This window comes from Petromyzon marinus, unplaced genomic scaffold (assembly GCF_048934315.1).
Source record: "Petromyzon marinus isolate PM22_M1 ecotype Great Lakes invasive population unplaced genomic scaffold, UKy_Petmar_22M1.pri1.0 PM_Scaffold_542, whole genome shotgun sequence".
In the NCBI taxonomy this organism is placed as follows: Eukaryota; Metazoa; Chordata; class Hyperoartia; order Petromyzontiformes; family Petromyzontidae; genus Petromyzon; species Petromyzon marinus.
This window is the reverse complement of record NW_027423549.1, coordinates 1-21,717: the sequence shown is the minus strand read 5'-3', so window position 1 is coordinate 21,717 and position 21,717 is coordinate 1. Positions and strand designations below refer to the sequence as shown.

The 21,717-nt window shown below is 46.6% G+C and overlaps 2 protein-coding genes across 12 annotated transcripts in view; both read right to left on the bottom strand.

The window, feature by feature from the left end:
• LOC142923469 (exosome complex component 10-like) overlaps positions 1–328 on the bottom strand; it is a 32,370-nt gene extending 32,042 nt beyond the window's left edge. For all 10 annotated transcript variants that reach the window (XM_076064598.1, XM_076064605.1, XM_076064606.1 and 7 more), the window contains exon 1: positions 191–328. The gene's annotated coding sequence lies outside the window, so the exon portion shown is untranslated. The remainder of the gene's footprint in view (positions 1–190) is intronic.
• On the bottom strand, positions 224–8,507 carry LOC142923470 (exosome complex component 10-like). 2 transcript variants are annotated; one of them, XM_076064613.1, is made up of 8 exons: positions 7,628–8,507; positions 5,902–6,016; positions 4,771–4,875; positions 4,078–4,234; positions 3,237–3,336; positions 1,501–1,575; positions 875–985; positions 224–334 (listed from the first exon to the last, which is right to left on the bottom strand). In XM_076064613.1, exons 1-7 carry the CDS (start codon positions 7,645–7,647, stop codon positions 955–957), a joined length of 603 nt encoding a protein of 200 aa, XP_075920728.1. In that variant the 5' UTR covers positions 7,648–8,507; the 3' UTR covers positions 224–334; positions 875–954. The 2 variants fall into 2 exon arrangements, with proteins under 2 accessions (XP_075920728.1, XP_075920727.1); XM_076064612.1 differs by having other exon boundaries at positions 4,078–4,240; positions 7,628–8,504.
• Positions 8,508–21,717: the final 13,210 nt, after the last annotated feature.

Here is a 21,717-nt window from a genome sequence, read left to right as displayed (position 1 = left end):
GTTGCAAACATTCACCCAATGGCATTCATATCGAGTGTGCAGGCAGTGCAATGATACATTGGCAGCAAGCTGGAGGGACCCAGGCGTCGTGCTACAAATTCGGCGAGGGAGAGGGATGTCTCTCTCCTTGTTTTGCTGTCTCACTCGATTATTTTGTTTATGCATGTCTACGTGCACGCGTGCCTCTCACCTTGACAATGTTGGGGTTGGTGAAGGCCTCGTTGAGGATGTGCAGGTCGTCGCGCAGCATCAGTGTGTCGATAATGAAGTCCTCTTCGCGCGTCGAGATTTGCATGAGGCAGGTGATGCCCAGGAAGGAACGGTATGAGTGATGCTACGGGGCCACGCACAGGAATAGCCGCTCAACGGTCGGCGGACAAACAACAGTAGAAGAGGCAGATAGGCGGTCGAGCGGGACGAAAGCACACAGACGGCACAATCCAACAAACCAACCGCACATCACAACTCGATATTATACGACCACACACGTCACACACACATGCTGGCACTCACCCAGACAACAAACACAGATCCCCCGTAGAGCTTTAACAGACTGTTGGGACAAGTGCTGTTAGAGAGCACCTATGAAGGCCGAAACGGCACACGAGGGGTTGGGTGGCCAGCATCCATGCCCGGCCGCCTTTGTCTCCCAAGCGGCAATGTTTTTAAACATCGCACCAGGTACTCAATTGAGGCCGAGTCATACTAGGAGAGGCCCAGGACCGGTTCAGATAATTGTCACGGGTGTTGCCCATGAGTGGGAATCGAACTCGGGTGGCTGGGTTCATAGTGTAGAATGCTAACCACTACACTACAGCTTCCCACAAACTGACACTCACGCCGACACACACACACACACTCACACCGCCCTTACCTCAAGGTCCACAGTGAACTCCTTGCACTGGAGCAGCTTTTCGTTGACCTGCGCTAGTTCTTCCAAGGAGGTCACTAAGGTCAGTGGCGTCTCCTCCAGAGGCCGGAACTTCTGCTCAACGGCACCATCAAGACCATCAACATCACAAGCAGAACCAACAACATCAGCACCATCAACAATAACACCAACAACCACTACCAGCTCCATGTTCATCATCTCCATCAACACTGTTAAAAGTAACATCACCAGCAGTAGCACCAGCACTTTGTTGTGTGTATACGTGTATGTGAGGAGCGGTAGCGCACAACGCTATGAACCCAGCGTCCCAAGTTCGATTCCTGCTCAAAGCCAACACCAGTGACGATCACTTGAACCGGTTCTGGGCATCCCCTTGGTCGACTCAGCCTCAACTGAGTAAATGGTGCAGTGCGTAAACATTAGTACTGAAGAGATAAAGGTGGCCGGGTGTGGTATCGACCACCCAGCCCCTCGTTTGCCATGCCGGCCTTCGGAGGTGCTCGCTAACAGCACTTGCCGCAAAAGTATGTTCAGGTTATATGGGGGATCTTTGTCTTTGTATGTATATATACATTCGTGTGTGTACTTGTGTGTACGTGTGTGTTCACCTGTGGTTCTGGCTCTTGAAGGAGCTCCTCACTGGGAGTGAAACTCTCCAGCTCAAACTGGTATGGTGGGCAAAGCTGCACGCACACATGGGCACACAACAGCAGCAACAATTCAGCACTGGCTGGTACCATCAGCACACCATCAGCACCAGGCAAGGTGCATTCCAAAGCCATGACGATCAGTGAATACTCACTGATGGGAAGTCACAGGACAGAAGCACACTTGTATGAAACACAAATACACACTGGTGTGTACCAATGTCTATTTGTGTATCTAATTTGCATTTGTGTGTCTGCATGTAACCGTACACATATTCTTTGGGTCTTTCGTTGAAGCCACATAGATAGATCAAATAATAAAAAATAATAAAGATAAAAAATAACAATATCACGACGTTTTGATCACAACACAAGCTATTGTCATCAGGTGAGAAATATCGCAGGAGAGCTGCTGAGAATATATGGTGGGAGCGCTGCTAAGGAGTTATAAAGGTTTGGGATGGGTGTAGCGGAAGGGTCAGTGGGCGGGCTAGAGATTAAATTTGTATGTAAATGTAAGATCGGGTAAATCTTGACAAACGAAGCTGTGGGGGTGGCCATTGTATTTTGAGAGATTAGCATGTCAATGTAAGAGATTAGCATGTCAATGTAAGAGATTTGCTTGTCAATGTAAGACATTTGCTTGTCATTGTAAGAGATTAGCATGTCAATGTAAGAAATTTGCTTGTCAATGTAAGCTCGGAGAGAGCTCGGCAAGAACATTGCCACATGGAGGTGGAAAAGGATGGCAAGCCGCCATTTACTAACACCTCTAAAAGTGGTTGTGTTAGTGAATGTAACGCAGAGAGTTGAAATGTAACTGCTCACATAGGTAAGTAGAGAGGGAACATCACAGCCAGTTATGACCTAAACTGGTTAATAACGTCCTTCCAATGATTGCTCGGTTTGTACCCATCTTCTCGGTTGAAATCGTGTCTGTGTAATAAGATCAGGTAAATCTTGACAAATGAAGCTGTGGGGGTGGCCATTACATTGTGAGAGATTAGCATGTCAATTTAAGGAATTTGCTTGTAAGCAATCGTCACCATATGACGATTGCTTGTGTTGCGATCGAAACGTCGTGATATTGTTATTATTTTTATTATTTCTATCTTTATTATTTTTTATTATTTGATCTATCTACGTGGCTTTACCAAAATACCCAAATAATATGAATTCCTGCAGTCACGAAAGCTTTAAGTCAAGATTTAAGTGTACACATCTTTGCGCAACTGTTTACATCAGTGTATGAGTCGATATATTTGCGCCTCATATTACAATTGGAGAATTTCTGAACTGGTCTTGAGCCTTTGCTAGGTGAACTCCGCCTTGAATGAGTACCTGGTGCAGTGTATATACTGTACATCCGTAATGGGGAGATAACCAGCACCTCGGCATGGTGTTTCCCACACTACCCCCTTGTGTGCTGTGCCAATCTTCATAAGTGCTCACAAACAGCACAACAATCTATATTATCTCCTGCCAGTGAGCCTTCAACACTTCACGTGGCCTCAGAGTGTACCTAGCCTAGCACTAGTGGTAAATTGTGCTTGTTGTTGTTTTATGTGCCTGCATTAGTACGTATATACATTCATCTTATTGTGTTGATGCATGCATGAGTACATATCTTTGTGCCTCCGATGGTATTGGTGTGTGCATCTGTGCGTGTGTCTGTATGTTAGTGTGTGTGTACGTACACGTCTTCCTGTGTATGCGTACGCTGCTGGTGCAGGAGGTCAGCGAGGGCGGGAGGTACGTCCAGGTCATCCGGGTGCACGTCCCGGCGTAAACGCAGTGCTGCAATCACACAAACACACATTCACACCAACCTCATTAGCCGTCGTTTATCACTGCTGGGTAAAGGCCTCCCCATACTTCACTGTCGAGTCATTCAACAATTCATCTCACGTCTGTGCATGAGCAAATCTCATCACCCAATCACCACGGTGGTCATATTAAAAGATTCACTCCTTTGGCTGTTATTTCATTAACTTTCTTGTCCATCCTTTTGAGTAAAGCTTCCTGCCAAAGGCAACTTGATTCCCCAAAACAATCCATATTTTATTTCCATTTGTTTTCCAGTTTGTATTCGTCTTCTTCTTGTCAGTAATTCCCAGCATGCACCTCGATGTAATTATTTGCATACATAACAGCTTTTATGCAATATTCTAGATTTGCAGTTTTCGTGACTGCAATGATCCATTCTCTTTGGTTCTTTAGGTAAAGTGATCCATGTCACAGCATGAGAAGATTTGAGATGCATTAGTCATTTATTACATGTTAACATATGTGCTTATTTGTACGAGTGTGATGAATATTCAGCGAGAGATGAATATTCTTTGAGTGCCATTTCAAAATGCTCGGCCTCATGTGGTTACGGGATATATAAAGTGCAGTCGCACCTCTGATTAGCACGGTTGGCTACGTAAGACGGTGCGCAAAAAATTTCAACACACATCAAAGTCATGGGTTGTATGAAATGTGGTTGCATGCCATCTGGCCCCATGGGCCGTATGTGTCCCTGATGTGTTTCCGTACCTGCTGGCAGCGGCTTGAGGGCATTGGGCTTCACACGCAGCTTGGGCAGGAAAGGCACGTTTGAGTTGTCCACTCTCTGCGTGAAGCTGAGCTGTGGCCGTGCGATGTTCTTGGCCTGCAGCGCGTGGAATGTGCGGCCTCGCGCCGAGGCAAACTCCTGGTTCTGCGTGAGAGCCGAGATGCTGACTCAGCAGAGTACTGAAACGTTGAGTCAGCGGATCACTGTCGACGACAACTAGGCATGCAACGATACAGATTCATTAAAATTGATTTGTACGTTTAAGACACACGCTTTGAATTGAGTGTGTCACGTTTTATATTAATTATAGTCATACAGCAGTGAACTGACAGAAGGTTGAAACGTGTTTTCAAAGATGGAGACCATCTCAATACACCTGAGATTTCGGTGGCTGAAACCCAGATTAAAACCCAGGATCACAGTGGTACCAGCTCAAGTATCTCTGATCCAGTATTAATCGTAAGCCACCCAACCACTTCATACATATGTCTTGTGTGTGTGGGGGTCCCAAATGCCTTTGTTGTGTGTATGTCACAGTTGGTGCATCTGCCAATCATCTAAGACCGTCTCCTGTGATCTTCAGGCAGCGAGGATCCAACACTTCACGTATAACGCGTGTGAATTTAGTGCATACTCGTCGTGTGTTGCGTCGTGAATGTCGTGTATTTGTGTACCCGACGATTCCACGAGGACACGATGGTCTTGGGGGGCAGGGTTCCCTGGGGGAGCACGGGGGCCTTATTTTTGTTCACCCCTGATACCTCGTCCAACAACGTGCCCTGCACCACACAGGGAAAAATTATTACACAACCACATGCACAACAGACGACAATCACTACACGAAGCAAAACAATGACACAACCACATACACAACACAACTATGTAACTACACACAGCGACATAATTACACAATTGTATACACAAGGCATAAAAGCCACGTAAAAAAAGTATACAATCACATACAACACTCAACAATCACATGACATCACATGACACCTACTACTCATGTCGCAACAACCATACACCCTATTTACAACTCCATTTACAACTCACTCAATCAGCACTTCATCGATGAGGGCCTCCCCATGCAATTTGGGTTGAGGGGGTTAATTGACCATACTTCACATTTGTTCAGTGTGGGTTAGTGTGTTGGTGGGGAGCATCAATGTGGGAACGTAGAGTAGAGAATGAAATGAATTTTGTATGTTGAACTTATTTTACACCGTATGTAGCCAACCATGCTAATCGGAGGTGCAGGGAACATATAATAACGATTAGGAATTGTGATCATTCATGCAAGCAATATCCATGCACAATCCTGCTAATCATTGGAGATCTAGGGTGGTTTGGTCAATACATGCGTTTCCACACATCCGATGACTAATGCAACCTTACATCCTACATATTACACATTAACACAACATGTAAACACAACCAGTAACATAGAAATATACACCATCACATATTACCACACACATCGCCATACTCCCAACCAGACATGTACTTGAGCGTCAATACAAAGTGCAATAAGCAAGCACAGTCACACGTACAAACTACACACGTGTGAAATACACAACCACATCAGCATAACTAGTCTTCAATCCAAACGCCTTGCATTTCAGACTTCAGTGTCTCTGCTTAGCAACAGTAAGACCATACGGCCAGACGAGGGTTGCTGGGAACCAAGAGCTGGTCAATAAGAGGGGAGCGTGGCAATCACGGTGGAAAAACACTACAGTTCATGGAAATACAGATCAGCCCAGCACTAGCCCAGCTGCACTCGTACTAAAGTAAGATTCACCCACCACACGCTCCAGGATGGTGTCGGTGGCATCCACCGGCCCTTCGAATCGCTCCTCGGGGTCCATCGAGTCCGTCACGTGACCACGGCAGCCATAATAACGCGACAGATTGGAGATGCTGCACGGTATTTTGGGTAATGCAGAATCGCATGCAATCAACTGTTAACAATGGCTATTGTATGGAGAGGCTGCAAGAGGGTTTTGGGGCTGCCCATTACTAATTTTAGCAGTGAGACACGGACTGAAAAGCCAATAGGCCAATGTGCTAAATAATACTTTTGTTTATACATAGAGACAGAGCAGAGTTCCGATATATTTCCTTTTGGCATACCATTTTAGGTTTTAGAATGGTGTGCTGTTCACCGCAAAACGAGAGCAACATGACGTGCGGTGAAACATATTCCTGTAGATGATATCATCTCTCAGGTCGATGTGGCCCTTAAAGGCATAGGACACATCCAAGCAGACGTTGCGAGAGCTGAAATAGCAACTATTCTTAAGAATGCTAAGAAACCCATTAGCAACATCAGCAAAAATGAACGCTCTGAACTCGCGAATTTAAAAAACAGAAGTGATATAGTCATCCTCTCAGCAGACAAAGGAAACGCTACTGTATTTATGGATAAGGATTCGTACAACAACAAAATCCAGAACCTACTCAACGATGGAAGTTACTCAAAAAATAAAAATTACCCTAATAATAGCCTAACTATAAAAACTAACAAGATCATCACAAGTTCGACCTCCCTAATCGAACCAACTAAACGTCCCTCCTTAAAACCTTCTGCTGCAAGACCCCCTAGATTCTATGGTCTCCCCAAGATTCATAAAGAAGGCAATCCACTACAGGTTCTCCGGTTTTTCCCTACACATTAAAAAACACGCGTTTGGAGTATTTGGCTGCAATATATTTCGACATGATAAGACACTTCATTCACTCATTGTTTTTTTTCGGTAAAGTCACGTATGTATGATGAGCAATTTTATGCAGTCACGAAAGCTTTAATACACTTCATTGACATTTTATTTGCGACTGGGTCACTTAAAAAAGTGCTAAATAGCTCAGCGAGCCTTAGCTGGTAAAAAACAAAATGCGCGTGATCGTGAGTGTCCGTGTGTAAACGCGCGTGGGTGTTTCTGCATGTGCATACGTGACCTCGTGTCTGTGTGTGGGGAACGCAAGCACAATGTTTAGCACGCAGCACTACCTACCCAGCGACCCGAGTTAGATTACAAAAATGTATATTAAGTGTGATATAATCAATGTTTTACGTCACGGCTCCTTGGAAACAAATATGGGTCCCCTGCATGCCGAAAGTCGGAAAAACCAGATGACGAAGACGAACCAGCACTAGAATGGGAAGCAGATGAACAGAATACAAGAGACATCAAGAGACATCGATCAGCATGATGAGAATAACTAGAGCCTCTTGGTGTCCGTCGCGCAGCTCGACGCACAATTACCCACGGCTGCGGCGAGAAGGGGACTTAGACGGGGTGGTTTCAAGCCGCCGATGTTCCCGCTGGGGAGACCACGCGGTCATCTGGCCACCAATTCGCCCACTGACGGCACAGCGCGTCCGACGGCCCCCCCAATTCGTGCAAAGCACGGGAAACGACGCAAGGCACGATCGCTCCGGCAGCACACGAGGGAGCGGCGGGCCGACCCAGACATTTACCTCCCGTCAGGGAATTCGTGGCAGAGGGAATGTGACCGGACCGCCTTTACCTGTCGGTTCGAAGCAGCATACGAATCTGTTGGATGAACGGAGGAGGAGGAGGCTCTACGGGCCTTGCCGACGGCCCTCGACGATAACGCTCTGGCAGCGTTCCGAGACATCCCCGAGAAAGGACGAGGCACCCTCCGAAATGGCAGCCGCCTTCGATCCACCATCCAATGTGCAGAGGAAATTCCTGCAGTGGAGGCGAGGGGAGGCCGAGACGCCCCTCGCTTTGAAAGTGGGGGGCCCTTGAAAGCGCGGGGCCCGTGGCATGTGTCGCTATACTCTTTGGTTCTTACGGTAAAGTCACGTAGGTAGAAATAAAATAAATGACGGCGTTTCGAACGCAACACAAGCGCCCGTCTTCAGGTGAACAATCGCGAGAGCCGCGATGTCTGCTCCCTTGTGTAGCTACTTGGCGGTGGCAGTGCGAGGCTGGGGTCGACGCAGGGAGGAGACATCACGACGACGGCCCCGAGATCGGAGGCAGAGAGAGAGAGGGCGACCCCCTCTACCGCAAGAACCCACGAATTGCTTCCGGTGTGAGCAACTGGGCCACATTGTGCCAGGGTGCCAGAGTGATGGCTTGTCAACGACAATGCCGCCGACATCCTCCGTCCCACCGACAACCACTTCCCAAGCCCGACAAGCAAGTCGCGACAAATCAGACACCTGCAGAGATGGCAACGTTTTTGGAACCCTGAGGTGTAACAATTTATTCTCGTGTACTACCCGCATCAACCGACCCCTGCAGGCTAGTGGGAACCACCATGCAGTGATGCTGCAGCCCCTCGTCCCACCTCATCAAAAGTCCTTCTGAGGGACTACCTGCGAAGTCCCCAATGAGCAGGGTCTTTGCGATTCAACTCAGCGCGGCGCCGCAAGCTCAACAATGTCACATCCTCTACCTGCAGCCGCCCCCACTCGGCCTGCGTGAGACCCAACGTGTTGTCCCCAGGTGTCACCACCCTGGCCGGTTCTGCGTCACTCAACGTCGCCCCGAGCTTTGGTGACACTGCCAAGGGTGGTCTACATTAATGCAAACCCACACACCTGATGACGACCGTTTGTGTTATGGTCGAAACGTCGTGAGAATTTTTATTGTTTTATATATGTTTTATTATTTTATTGTTTCCCTTCAACGTGACTTTACCGAAAGAGCTAAGAATATGAAATATAGCTATTAATATGTATATCCCTGCTAACAGCGTCAGTTATATTCTTAGCTCTTTCGGTAAAGTCACGTTGAAGGGAAACAATAAAATATTTTTATTGTTTTATATATATTTTAGTATTTTATTGTTTCCCTTCAACGTGACTTTACCGAAAGAGCTAAGAATATGAATTACTGCAGTCACGAAAGTTTTAAATCAGCGTCAGTTATATTTAAAAAATATGTAATAATAATACAACTTTTTTGCGATTTTTTTATTGTGTTAGAGTTATACCAGCGATAATTGATCTAAATTATATGCGATATGAAGAAGGGCCATTTCGCAGACTATCCGTTTTCCTTTTCAGCGGTGTTAATGGCGAGTGTGTTGAGTTTTGTTTCGTGTTCGTTTTTGTTTGGCTGTTTTTGCTATAATTTCTATTTTCTGCACCGTTGTACATGTACATGTTTTCACTCTATCGCTTTTGTCATGTTGGTGACCCAGGTCTTGCGCTCTTCTCACCTGGTGAACCTAAACGTCAATCCCAATCAACGAATTGTTCATTATTTACACATCGATAGACACCCCTGTATCTTGTTCAACTTTTCCATACCTTAATTTTGTAACCTAATTACGATCCAAACTTGATTTGAAGCTTTCGTGACTGCAGGAATTGCTCTTTGGTTCTTTCGGTAAAGTCACGTAGAAATAAAATAAAATAAATTGAATGACATTTTGAGTCCTATTCGGCCGTCTGAAATGCTTTCTTGACGATATTAGGAAACGACTGGTGATATGCACTTTTAAATCTAGATTAAAAACTAACTTAAAAAACTGTGTTTAGTTTGTCCTTCCCCCGCATCTCTGATTAGCACGGTTGAATGCAGACGGTGCGAAAGAAGTTCAACAACAACCTCCATTCGCCACTCCGTGGCGGTGACATCACCACGGTGATTATGCCAGGCGAAGTGCACTTTAAAGTGAGGCGACTGGCCGATGCACCACCTGTGCACCCAACTGTGCCCACCTACTATGTTTAGCCACCTGGCGCTTGCTCGGGTTGGTGAGCGTCGCTCCATAGCCCTCCGTTCATGCTGAAGGGCGACTGCCTCCAACTACCCAGTAGCGTCCTTCACAAGCCTCCTCCACAGAGGCCGATCTTGACACCGCTGGTACCAGTCATCGGAAAGCACACTTAGCTCTACATCCTCTTGTACCACATGATTACATCTCTTCTCGAGCCCCTGCCACGTCCATTTGGCCCCCTCTATCTGGCTGAACAAAAGCTATTTAGGCATGCGGTGGCTGTACATGCAGGCTCTATAACCCAGCCAACGCAGCCTTGCCTCCCGGAGCTCACCGATGAACTTTGTCGAGCTCTTTCAAGATTTTGTGAAGTCCTCACACAATACAGCCTGGCTAAACCCAGGATGGATCATAGGCATGCCAGCCTGAATGTGTTTTACTGGCGAAGATGTTCCATTGGGGGGGGGGGGGTCCGCTTTTCCGCAAGAATACAGGAGGGCATGACGGTGGCCGTGAATACCCGAGGCTTCATGTGGAGCAACAGACCAGGAAGCTTCCACACAGCTTTACCCAGCCGATGAACAGATGCCACTCGACTGATTTGGAGTGAGACTTCTGCTATCAAATCGGAGCTGGTCATAAGCACACTGCCCAGGTATGGAAAACTCTCCACTCTCTCTACAACTGCCCCATCACCAATCGGGAGTTGAGGGGGTGGAGTGTTTGATGGCACAAAATACCCAGCCAGGTGCTTAGTTTTGGTGGGGCTGATGGTAAGTTTGTAGCATGCTCCAGGTCTAGCAGCAGCGCTTCCAACTTCTTCTAAGTGAACAGCAATCACCAGATCATCAGCATATATAAATGGTTGACCAATAGGGAGCTATCCCTTGACCACATTGATCAGCCTCCCACTGTATCTGTACCAGATGGATATTCCGCCAGTACAGCCAAGGAAGGCTTCTCGAACTACGTTGTCGAAAAAGATGTTAAATAATGTTGGAGCCACAGCACATCCCTGTCGCACCCAAAGGTGAACAGGGAATGGCTCTGACTCCCAGCCACGTAGCTTTACTCGGGCCTACCCACCATCATCAAGGTCCTTAATGATTGTGAGCAGTCAGGGACTCCAAAAGCATGAAGAAAAAAGTTCAACATTCATTACCACTCCCCACCTTAAACACCTACACACACAGCGACAAAAGACACGTTTGACAAAGTCCCTCCTGCAGGAGAGAAGGCTTAAAAACGTGAAACCAAATTTATTTTTCTATAATTTCTTTGCGGTCTACTTGTCAGCACCACAACATCCATGTGGGAACAAGTCATTAAACTGGTAATGCAGGGGGTGCAGGGTTATCAAAAAAGCTTGCGCATATGTGTGCACATGTGAGTGCTAACATCTATGTTCATGTGATTGTGTGAGAGTGCATGGGCATTGCACGTGTGAAAACTTATTATTTACACGCGCTGGACATGAGTTTCTCATTATTTGATGGAAAGTATTAAAGCTGGTTTATCACTCATTTTGCTGGTGATGCTCAATGTAGCTGGCTGTAGCTGGTATTATCAGCTGTTAATGATAATGTGAGATGATGTTGGTGACACTGGGTGTATTTTGGGGTGTTGCCGTTGAGTCTGGGTGTTACTGGCCATACAGGGTACTTCTTCTTTGGTTCTTTCGGTAAAGTCACGTAGAATGATAATAAAATAATAAATTGATAAAATAAAATAACAATAATATTCTCACGACGTTTCGGCCACAACACAAGCGGCCTTCATCAGGTGAAGGGGGCGAGACTGTCTGGTAGGACAGCGCTGGAGTGAAAGAGCCACGTTCAGATACGGCCTTTAAGCTGTGTGAGAGGAACAAAGCGCCTTGACAAAGGAATTAGCATAGAATTTAGCATTGAAATGGCTGAATGATTAGCTTGTGACTGGTCACAGAAATAGCTATGTTAAAAGTTAAAGCATACACACCCGCAGAGGCACCCATTGTTAAAGGGATTAGCATAGAATTTAGCATTGAAATAGCTAAGTTAAGGCATACACATCTTGACAATGGAATTAGCATAGAATTTAGCATTGAGATAGCTGAGTGGTTAGCTTGTACCTGCTGCAGAAATAGAGCTTGTACCTGCTGCAGAAATAGCTACGTTAAAGTCAGAGCATACACATTCACCGAGGCCCTTAGTACAAATCAAACAGGAGAATTTAGCATTGAAATAACTAGGCGAATCCAGCATTGAAACAACTGAGTGATTAGCTAGTGACTGGTCACAGAAATGACTACACATCTGAGCTATTCACAGTACTATATAGTGAACCAATACAAACTCAAATATAAATTACCTTCATGTTATCAATAAACTCTATATTCTCCAATCAGCTAAGCTACCAACAATAAGTCGTTATATATCACAATGCTATATGGCGAAAAAATGGGTGAATTCTTACCCTCAAATTTCAGCACCACGGATAGCTACGGGTCCCGTTCAGACGGACGAGTTCGTCCATGGTCGGAACAGAGGAGGGGGAGAGAGACAGCTGCGAGGCCCTAGTATGCTCCATATTGTAAAACTATACCATTAACCGTGGTGTGAGAGGTATTAAGAGGCAATGCTGGCGAAAGAGCTGCGGTCTGAAGGTCATCGTAAAAATACAATTAATTAAGAACAGAAATGATTTAAAACATCTTTCCAGTGGTTACTAAGCCTGAATCCATCTTCTCGGTTGAAATTGTCTCTGTGCTTGTATATGTGAATGGCCTCATGAACGAATCTCTCATGGTAGCCGGTTGGTTTGCAAAGAACCTCCGTCTTGGAGAAGTCAATGTCATGTGAGCCCACTGAATTATAACAGTGATCTGCCACGGCAGAGGAGTTCGTCCTACCGTGTTTCAAGTCTGCTTTGTGTTCGCGGATGCGGTCCGAGATATGTCTTTTGGTTTCTCCAATGTAGCTACTACCACAGAGGCACTTTAGTTTGTAAACGCCCAGGTACTGTATGTCTGGAAGAGTGGCTCCACAAGAGGATCCTTCTTCATGACTGGAGTGATGGCTTTGCGGATTGTGTAGTCGGAGTAGCCATTAGCCCTGAGAGCCTGGTGTACGTGCTTGAGTTCACTGGTAATGTGTTCCTGGTCGGAAATGCATTGGGTTCTATGGTATAGAGTCTTGATGAGGGAGTTCTTCTGGGATGGATGGTGGTGGGAATCCGGTTTCAAGTAAGCATCTGTATGGGTAGCTTTCCTGTAGACAGAGTGGCTCATTGAACCATCATGTCTTCTTTTAATTAAGACATCCAAAAATGGTAGTTTGCCATCTTTTTCGACCTCCATGGTAAATCTGATGGCTGGGTGTATGGAATTGATGTGGTCGCGGAATTGGTCTAGAGCAGGCTGGCCATGTGGCCAGATGACAAAGGTGTCATCAACGTACCTCTTCCATAAGGTCGGGCGTAGAGTGGCAGTCTGGATGGCGTCAGTTTCAAATTTTTCCATGAATACGTTGGCTACAACCGGAGATAGGGGGGAGCCCATTGGGGTGCCCTCAGTTTGTTTGTAGAAAGTTCCATTCCAGGTGAAGTAAGTGTTGGTTAAGCAATGTCTCACCAGGGGGGGTACATCAGTATGCAGTCCTTGATGAACCAGGTCTTCAATGATAGTGATGGTGTCAGGTACCGGGACTTTGGTGAACAAGGACACCACATCAAAACTGACAAGCAGGTCGTTTGGGGACAGGGAAATGCCTTTGATTGTCGATACCAGGTGAGTAGAATTTAGTACCGCAGAGGTGGTTTTTCCAGTGAAAGGTCGCAGTATATCAGCAAGAAAACGTGCCAGTTTGTAGGTGGGGGAGCTGATAGTAGAGACGATGGGACGAAGGGGTGTATCTTCTTTGTGTATCTTTGGAAGGCCATATAATCTTGGCCATATAAAAATACAGGGTACTTGTATCCGTGTGTTGTTAACGTCGCAGTTACAGGAGACCCTGTGTGACTCGAGCAGTTGGTGTAAACTACGTGTCTTATTTGTACTCTGGTAGACTTTAGGAGTTGCTGTGAACTCTGTTGCTAGAATTTACTGGCCGAATAGATGTCGCTATTAACTCCCATGTATTGTTAGATACTCCAGTTGACTCGGTGTTGCTGTTAACTGCGTGTTGTTCGAATTCGCCAGTTGATCCTGGATGTTGCTGTTAATTGCGTTTGTTGTTGATGTCGCCTCGTATCAATGGGAGACGTTTGTTGTCCTCCCTGCACCAATGCCAGTTCACTCCCCTCCAGGACTCTCACCGCCTCTCTTCACATCTTCATTTTTTCGGGAACGCCTGCCGGGAGACTCCCCTGCATCACGGAGAAGTGTGCAACCGCGGGTCGCACTGGGATGAAAAGTGGAACACTCCTGACCCACATGCCGGCCGCTCAATATAGGACCACAGAGCTTGAGCAATTGTTGGCACTGGTTCTGGCTATTTTGCCCGCTTGTCTGTGTATTATCATGCCTCCACGCGAAAACTGCATGTGTTACAAATTCTACCACGTTTATAGATGGAATTTTCATGCAAGATGCTAAATACATGCAGAATATTATTTTTAAGATGTGGAGGGACACACACACACGTGGAAATGCAAGCATCAAGATTTGAGGACACAGATAGTGACCAGTGAATAAATTAAGAGAACAGCCGCCATTGAGTGATGTGACCGTAGCAGCTGTGCCAGGCTAGGTGCATTTTGAGATTATGGAACACAGAGTCACCCACATGGAGATATGCAGACATGTGCTTGGCACAGAGGCACATGAAAACGAATGGTTCTTCAGAAATATTATCTGGCGGGCTACAAAAAGTTAGCGACGGAATATCACGTGCCACGCGTACATGTTACGTCACGTGACTTATTTACGTCATAACGTCAGCTATGTGACAGCTAATCACCATAGTTTGTCTCCAACTCTCATCCCTATCTCTTGTATATCACTTTTCATCTCACTAACCTGTATCTACAGGTTTCCACAGTTTATTCAGGTTTGGTTTGTGCGATTTCACGTATATGCGGCTTACCTATTTCTCCACAAAATTCGCTAAATGTCTTTTGAACTCACTCTATATGCCACTTTGCGGTCAGATGTGACACAACATTGCATGTGTACGTATATACTACTCGGCAGGACGCTGTCTTGTGCGGTTTCACTTTGTGTGCCCTTTTTTTGGGAACTTATCCACCGCATAAAGTGAGGGAAACCTGTATTTATACCTCGGCAGGCCACTACAAAAGCCTTCACGGGCCAGATGTGCCAGTGGGAGAACCCTGTGTGATGACATGTGCTATAACGCATCGGTGACACACCGACACGCATGGTAACAATGCTACAGGGGGGCACGTGAAGACACAAGCAGACACGAAGTACCACTGACACAAAGCAACACTGTTGACACCGTTGACACTGAGACACACAAAGGCAAGCAGATGCATGTGCAGACACAAAGGCATACGTATACACAGGAACACACGTGAAAATGCACGGAACCGTGATCTATGATCTAAAGGAAGACGCAGCATGCGTAGTGACACGGAGGGACATGAGGACATGCGGGGAACTAACCGAGAGAAGGTGGGACATTACAGAGACATGTGAGTACACATTTAGACTTGCGGCGACCCACAGGGACACACAAGGACACGTGGGGTAAACATTTAGATATGCAAGGTCCGACGAGGACACAAAAGACACGTGAATGCACGTAGGGCGACATAGGTGATGGGAGAGGGATCTCCTACCGGCCACTGTGTCCCTGCATGTACGTCATGCCCCGTGCCGATCCTCTGAAGACTGTACGACCACCTTGCCCCCGCCCGCACAACTTATGCTGCACAAACACACAACGGATACACGCAAATGTGTACTCAACATCAAACACACACCACACACAATGCGCGTTTATGCGCACAACAGACACCATGCACACGACACAAAAAGCACGCGGAGCACAAAGATTTAACACAATGCGCAATGCACTACACGACGTGTATCGTGGTAATGGTGGTGGGAATGAAGATGATGTTGACAGTGGTACCAATGAATGTGGTTATGATGGTGGTGACGGCATTAATGATGGTGTTAATGACGTTAAAGGTGAAGGCAACACTGGTTACAGAGATGATGGTAATGGTGTTGATGGTGACGGTAACGGTGATGGTGATGAATATGGTGGTTATGACAGTGATCATGGTAGCGGTGATTGGTGTTAAAAGTAGTGGAGATAATACTTTAGTTGTAGGGGTGATGGTTGTGTTATTGATGGTGATGGTGATGACAATGATAGTGGTGATGATGGTGATGAATATGGGAGTTATGATAGTGATGTTGGTAGCAGTGATTTTCATGATGGTGATGATGGTAGCTGTAATGGTGTTGATGGTAGTGGTGATGGTGATAAAACTGTAATATTAGGGGTGGTGATGGTGTGATGACAATGGTAGTGGTGGTTATGACGGCGACGATGATGATAGCGGTGATGTGAAGTACGTACGCACCTTGTCCTGCCGAGTCGTGTGTCTGTTCTGATCTCTTCCTCGAGAGCACCCGGCTGGAACAGAGAACAACTCGCTCACTCGCCCACTCAAACTCGCTCACATTGACCTTCACATACCCACCCTCACATTCACACATTGACCTTACCTGTAAAGATGTGTGTGTGTGTGCGTTTTTTTGAAGATGTGCGTTTTTCCCATGATGATGTACATGTGCGCGTGTCTGTGTACCTGTGAAGATGTGGATGTGCACGTATGTACTTGTGAAGATGTGTGTGTACCTGTGAAGATGTGAGCGTCGGCCTCCGTGTACTCGTGGGGGGTGAAGTCATCTGGCACGAGTGGTGGCGCTGGCGATGAGTCCGAGTCCGCGCGCTGCCTTTTCCCTCCGACCTCCGTGACCTCGGCTGCCCCCGGTGCCTCTCTACGTGTGGCACCCTGCCCATGGAAAGGGGTAAGGGAGAGGCCGAACGAGAGAGAATGAAGGCAACACAGTGGGAGGGGGTGGGGAGGGGAGAGCGGCAGTGGGGAGGTATTCTGGTTTGTGTCGGATTTTTGTCTTTTCCCCCAATGTTATCCCCACGATGCTACCAGCATCAAGTCACGAGTCACAGGATAGGGTACCGATTCGTTAACCCTCGTCGAGTTATCACCAGCGCACCAGGGAAAGAAAAAACAGTTTATTTCATTATTATTTACTCCTTACCTTATGCGATTCCCTTTGCACTTTTTTTCATGCGGTTGCAATTTATTTTGCTCAGTCGGTGTAAGCCGCCGAGTTCGCGACGGGTTTCTTTTTACATTTTTATTGCTCTATGCCCATGTACCATTCGCATTCCGCTGTGATGCGCACCGATGCCTACTTTATTGACGGCAAAAATTTGCACGCCACGACGTAATTCGCTCAAACACATGCAGAATGTTCACAAGAATAACGCATCTGAATTCGTATGCAATTTTGTAAGCAATGTCTTACCCCAACACAGGCTGGTGTTCAGATGGAATGGGAAAGGGCAGCAGTGAGTGGGGAGGGGGTGGCTGGGTGGGGACTTAAGGGCACCAGGAGGGGCCGGGTCCCACGAAGCCCAGTCACAAACGCAAGGCCCGGGGGTGCAGGTCCTGCAACAGGTTCCCAGTTCATACTCTTTGGTTGTTCATACTCTTTGGTTGTTAGTGAAAGAGAGTTATTAGAACATGCAAATGCTATACTAAACAAAAACCTTAACTTTATAATGAATGATTATATTGAATTGTCCCCGCAGTATCGTACTCATTGATCATAGATCATATGCAACCCTTATCACGTTGTTAGCACACTGGGTCACAGAACAGGTGATTATTCTGTAGAGTACGCGAATACGTGCGGCGATTTCGAACGAAAGGTACTTTAAAGATTATACGGCGGTAAGAAAAACAATAAAAACAGTTATTATTCTTAAAGGCACAAATCTCAACAGATACATCGGCAGATTATCTGACTACATAATGGCTTGGAGTAAGGGCATGCGATGGTGTGCTCCTTTCCCCTGAAGATCTTACCTGATACCAAGTTTTAATTGATTGTGGACCAGATCGCCTGATGAGGATCTGGTGGGACACACCCTTCCCCACAAGAGCGTGGCTCTACGGAAGAAGGTGTCAAAAATCAATTCGTATTGATGGATCTGTTGAATATTCATGCGATTAAGAGTACAGCCCACTAAATAGTAAAGAGGACAACTATGGATATACTTATAACGACGGGTGGTTGTCACTCGGTCTCGATGTGACGCCTTCACAGCCACTGATGGCCGATAGACTTGAGTGTTGGCTTCTGGTTAAGGACCCGTGTATGTTTGAGTGACATGAATTGTTTTGAATAGTCAGTGTTCGGAGTCGATCTTTGTGTAAAACAGACGCCTGCTTGTCGTGTGGTGAGGGGGCGGTGCGCGTCATACGTATAAGTCAATTCGGCGGTCACCGTGTTGAACGGATTCGGATGTCGTCGATACGCTGCTGCAGTTCAGAACGCGGTCGGTAGATGGCGGCCACAGCTCGCTCGCAGCGTGCACGGTGGTTGAGTGTTGACCCGGGTGCGCACTCGGCTGGCGATGCACGGTGTGCACGCAGCCTCGTCGCCAAACAGCGACCCTCACCACCCCGGCGGCAGCAGAGACCTCCGCGTCGGCAGAGGCTGACCCACGCAGGGGCGAGTTGAGCTGTCAAGCGGGTCTTGCCCGCCTGCAGATGAGATTGGGAGCCGCTCCGATGAGTCGAGCCCCCGATGGCCGGCTCCGGTGAGCCGATCGAACTCATCTGAGTTCCGATGAACTGCGGACGAGTCGAGCCGACCCGCTGGTCGCAGATCGCTCCTGAGTCGACCCCCTGGTCGAACTGAGGTTTCCATGCTCAGGATCCTCTTTTTATGCCCAAAAATCCCTTCACTCGGATCCTGCCCACAAGGCGGGGTTTCTTTCGATTTTTGCTGTGTCAGGATTTGTCCGTATGTATCTGCGTCCGTGTGTGTGTCCGTACGTGTGTCAGTGTGTGTCCTTGTGTGGATCACCCACGGTATATTCCGTTGTCATACTCCTACCATAAAACCCACAAGTAAAACAATCAAATGTTATAAATTGTCTCGAATGCGCCTCCCTGTCTGGGTGCACAACCTGGAGGGAGGGGCGATATTCCCTCCGACTTTCACCGACGCAGAAAGAAACGGTTAAGGTTTGTAAAGTTAACATTTATGCCTCACAGTTTCACAGTTATGCTCTGTATGTAACCCAAGTTCTGGGTTACCTTCCAGAGTTGTTTCTCCTACCATGGAGAAACAACCCCCTGAGATTCTGATCAAAACCATCACGTTACCATACATAGCAGGCGTTACCAAAAATATTTCCAAAATTCTAAACAAACACAAGATCCAGGTCCGATTCAGTACAATACACAAAATACGTGATCTGATCCCATCCGTAAAGGATGTCATTCCTGACTTACAGTACCCTGGTGTCTACAAACTGAGTTGCATTTGTGGTGATTGCTATATTGGGGAAACGAAGCAATGTATCTGACCGCATTCACGAGCACAAGTCAGATTTGAAACACGATAGGACAAATTCTTCTGCTGTGGCTGATCATTGCTACCAAAGTACTCTGCAAGCCATCTGGATACCACCAAAGATTTGTCCATGAATCCATCCAGATATACAAACATAGTCGTAACTTCAACCAAGAGGATGGTTTAAAATTGAGCATTCATTGGAAGGATGTTATTAATCAAGTAAAACTTTAGCTGCTTTAGAGTTTATATTCATATCCATATCTCCGGTCTTTTACTCCCAGCCTTACACACTACCATCACTAGGAAATTTGACGTGCAATGTTTCAATCGTGCAAATTTGTCCCCCATCCCACTCTCCCCCGCCCCCCGCCGCCCCCCGCCGCCCCCCCCCCCATCCGTTGTACATGAGTACCATGGCCAGGAGCTTCAATAATCTCCGTCCCCCAACACTCACCCCCCTCCCTACCCTGCATCCGTCCTCCCTGGCTCCTCCCCCCTTCTTACCATTTATAATCGCTTGTCACAAATAGCTCTCTCTACTCACCATAGTATTTTTTACTGTGGCTGTTCCACCTGATGACGGAAGCTTGTGTTGCCTCCGAAACGTCGTGATTTGATTTAGTTGTTTTCATTGTTTTTTTTACTTTTTACCAACGTGACTTTACCGAAGGAACCAGAGTATACTTAACAATATTAAAACATTTAATTCCCACTCACAACCAACATCAGTGATGATAATCTGAATGGGTCCTGGGCCTCTCCTAGGTCAACTCGGCCTCAAATGAGTACCCGGTGCGGTGTGTGTAAACATCGCTACTGTTGAGTCAAAGGCGACCTTCATAAACGCTGTGAAGGCAGGCCATACAGGGGATCGTTGTCGTGTATGTTTTTGTGTGAGTGCGCTTACATGCCCCCTTGTGTGTGAAATTGTTGGGATCCATTATGCGCCTTCCGACAAACAAGCCAGCATCATCGGGAATCAAGGCAAGTTAAGTTAAAACTGATTTTTCTTTCTATTTACCAACATTTATTTGGTATGTTATGTATAATATAGTATTTATTACAGTATAAAATGCAAATGTACAATATTTTTTATGTGTTTAACAATGTTTCCCTTTTAAAAATGATAAAACAATTTATAGCAATGAGTTATGTGCATTTAAATATAATACATTTTTGACGACCGTCTTATAAACCGGTCGACTTATGAACAGGTGATAAGTCGAGGGCTGCCCATATATTTGACAATATTAAAACATTTAATCCCCCTCACCACTTCCCCCACAACAACAGACGAACTTAATAAGAGCGCGTCCGAACCGATGCAATCTCTTGCGGATGGTTGGTGATTGGGATTTGGGGACCTCAATAATTTTTTCTGCACTGTCCATGTCACTCTGTACCATGGCTTTCATTTGTTCAGCATCGTGAGGCTTAGAGTCTGCCTTAACCGTGCTCTCGGACTCCAGGAGAGGGTTAACAGTGTCGTCTGCGTTTATAGGCAGAGACAATATGGAGCCCATGCTCGTCTCGGCTCCATTTTGGGTCGCCTCATCGACTGCCTCAATTGAAATATGAAATTCCTCAATATCCAGAGGCTTGATGTCCGCATCAATTCTGGTCTCCGACTCTGGGAGGGGGTCAGCAATTGATGCTGTCGAAGACACAGCAGTGTTCACATCTTCCACCTGAATGCTGCATTTTGTGGTGGATGTTGAGCTAGTGGCTGTAGGCATCTCCACATCCAAAATGGTTCCGGCGCTTAATGCAACAGAAGCAGAAGCCAGGAAGGCGTCAGTCCTTGGCTCAATTAAGGGGACTGCAACGGCGGCTGGAGATGGAAGGAAAGTGGCAGTGGACACCTTAGTGGCCAAAATGGGAATTGCCACTCCGGAAGAGCTGCAGCAAAATGATTCGACTGGAATTTGGCCAGGAGAAGTAAGTTGTGGAATTGAGGGAAGGTGGCAAGGTGCTGGAGCCGGGATGAAGAAGTTGTTGGGGTCCGAATCCAGCCAGCATAATTGGTAGGGGTCCATTGTCTTGGAAGGGATGTTGTAGGGGTCCAGAATAGGGAAGGTCTTGGTTGCAGGAGCCAGATGGGAGTTGATCTTGCATGCTGGTGCCTGGTGAAGTCCAGGTGGTGGAGCTGGAGCTGCACTCATCCATGGGTGCTTGAGAGCACTTTTCGGAGTTAGACGGTCATTTGGGTTCCAGCTGAAAACAGAGAGACAAGTACCGATGAGAAGATCAGCAAAATATACATACCCAAATGACACATTAAAGTGATACAATAAGCTTACATCCACTTGATAAAGTATCTAAGGGTTTGCAGGTATGTGAAGAT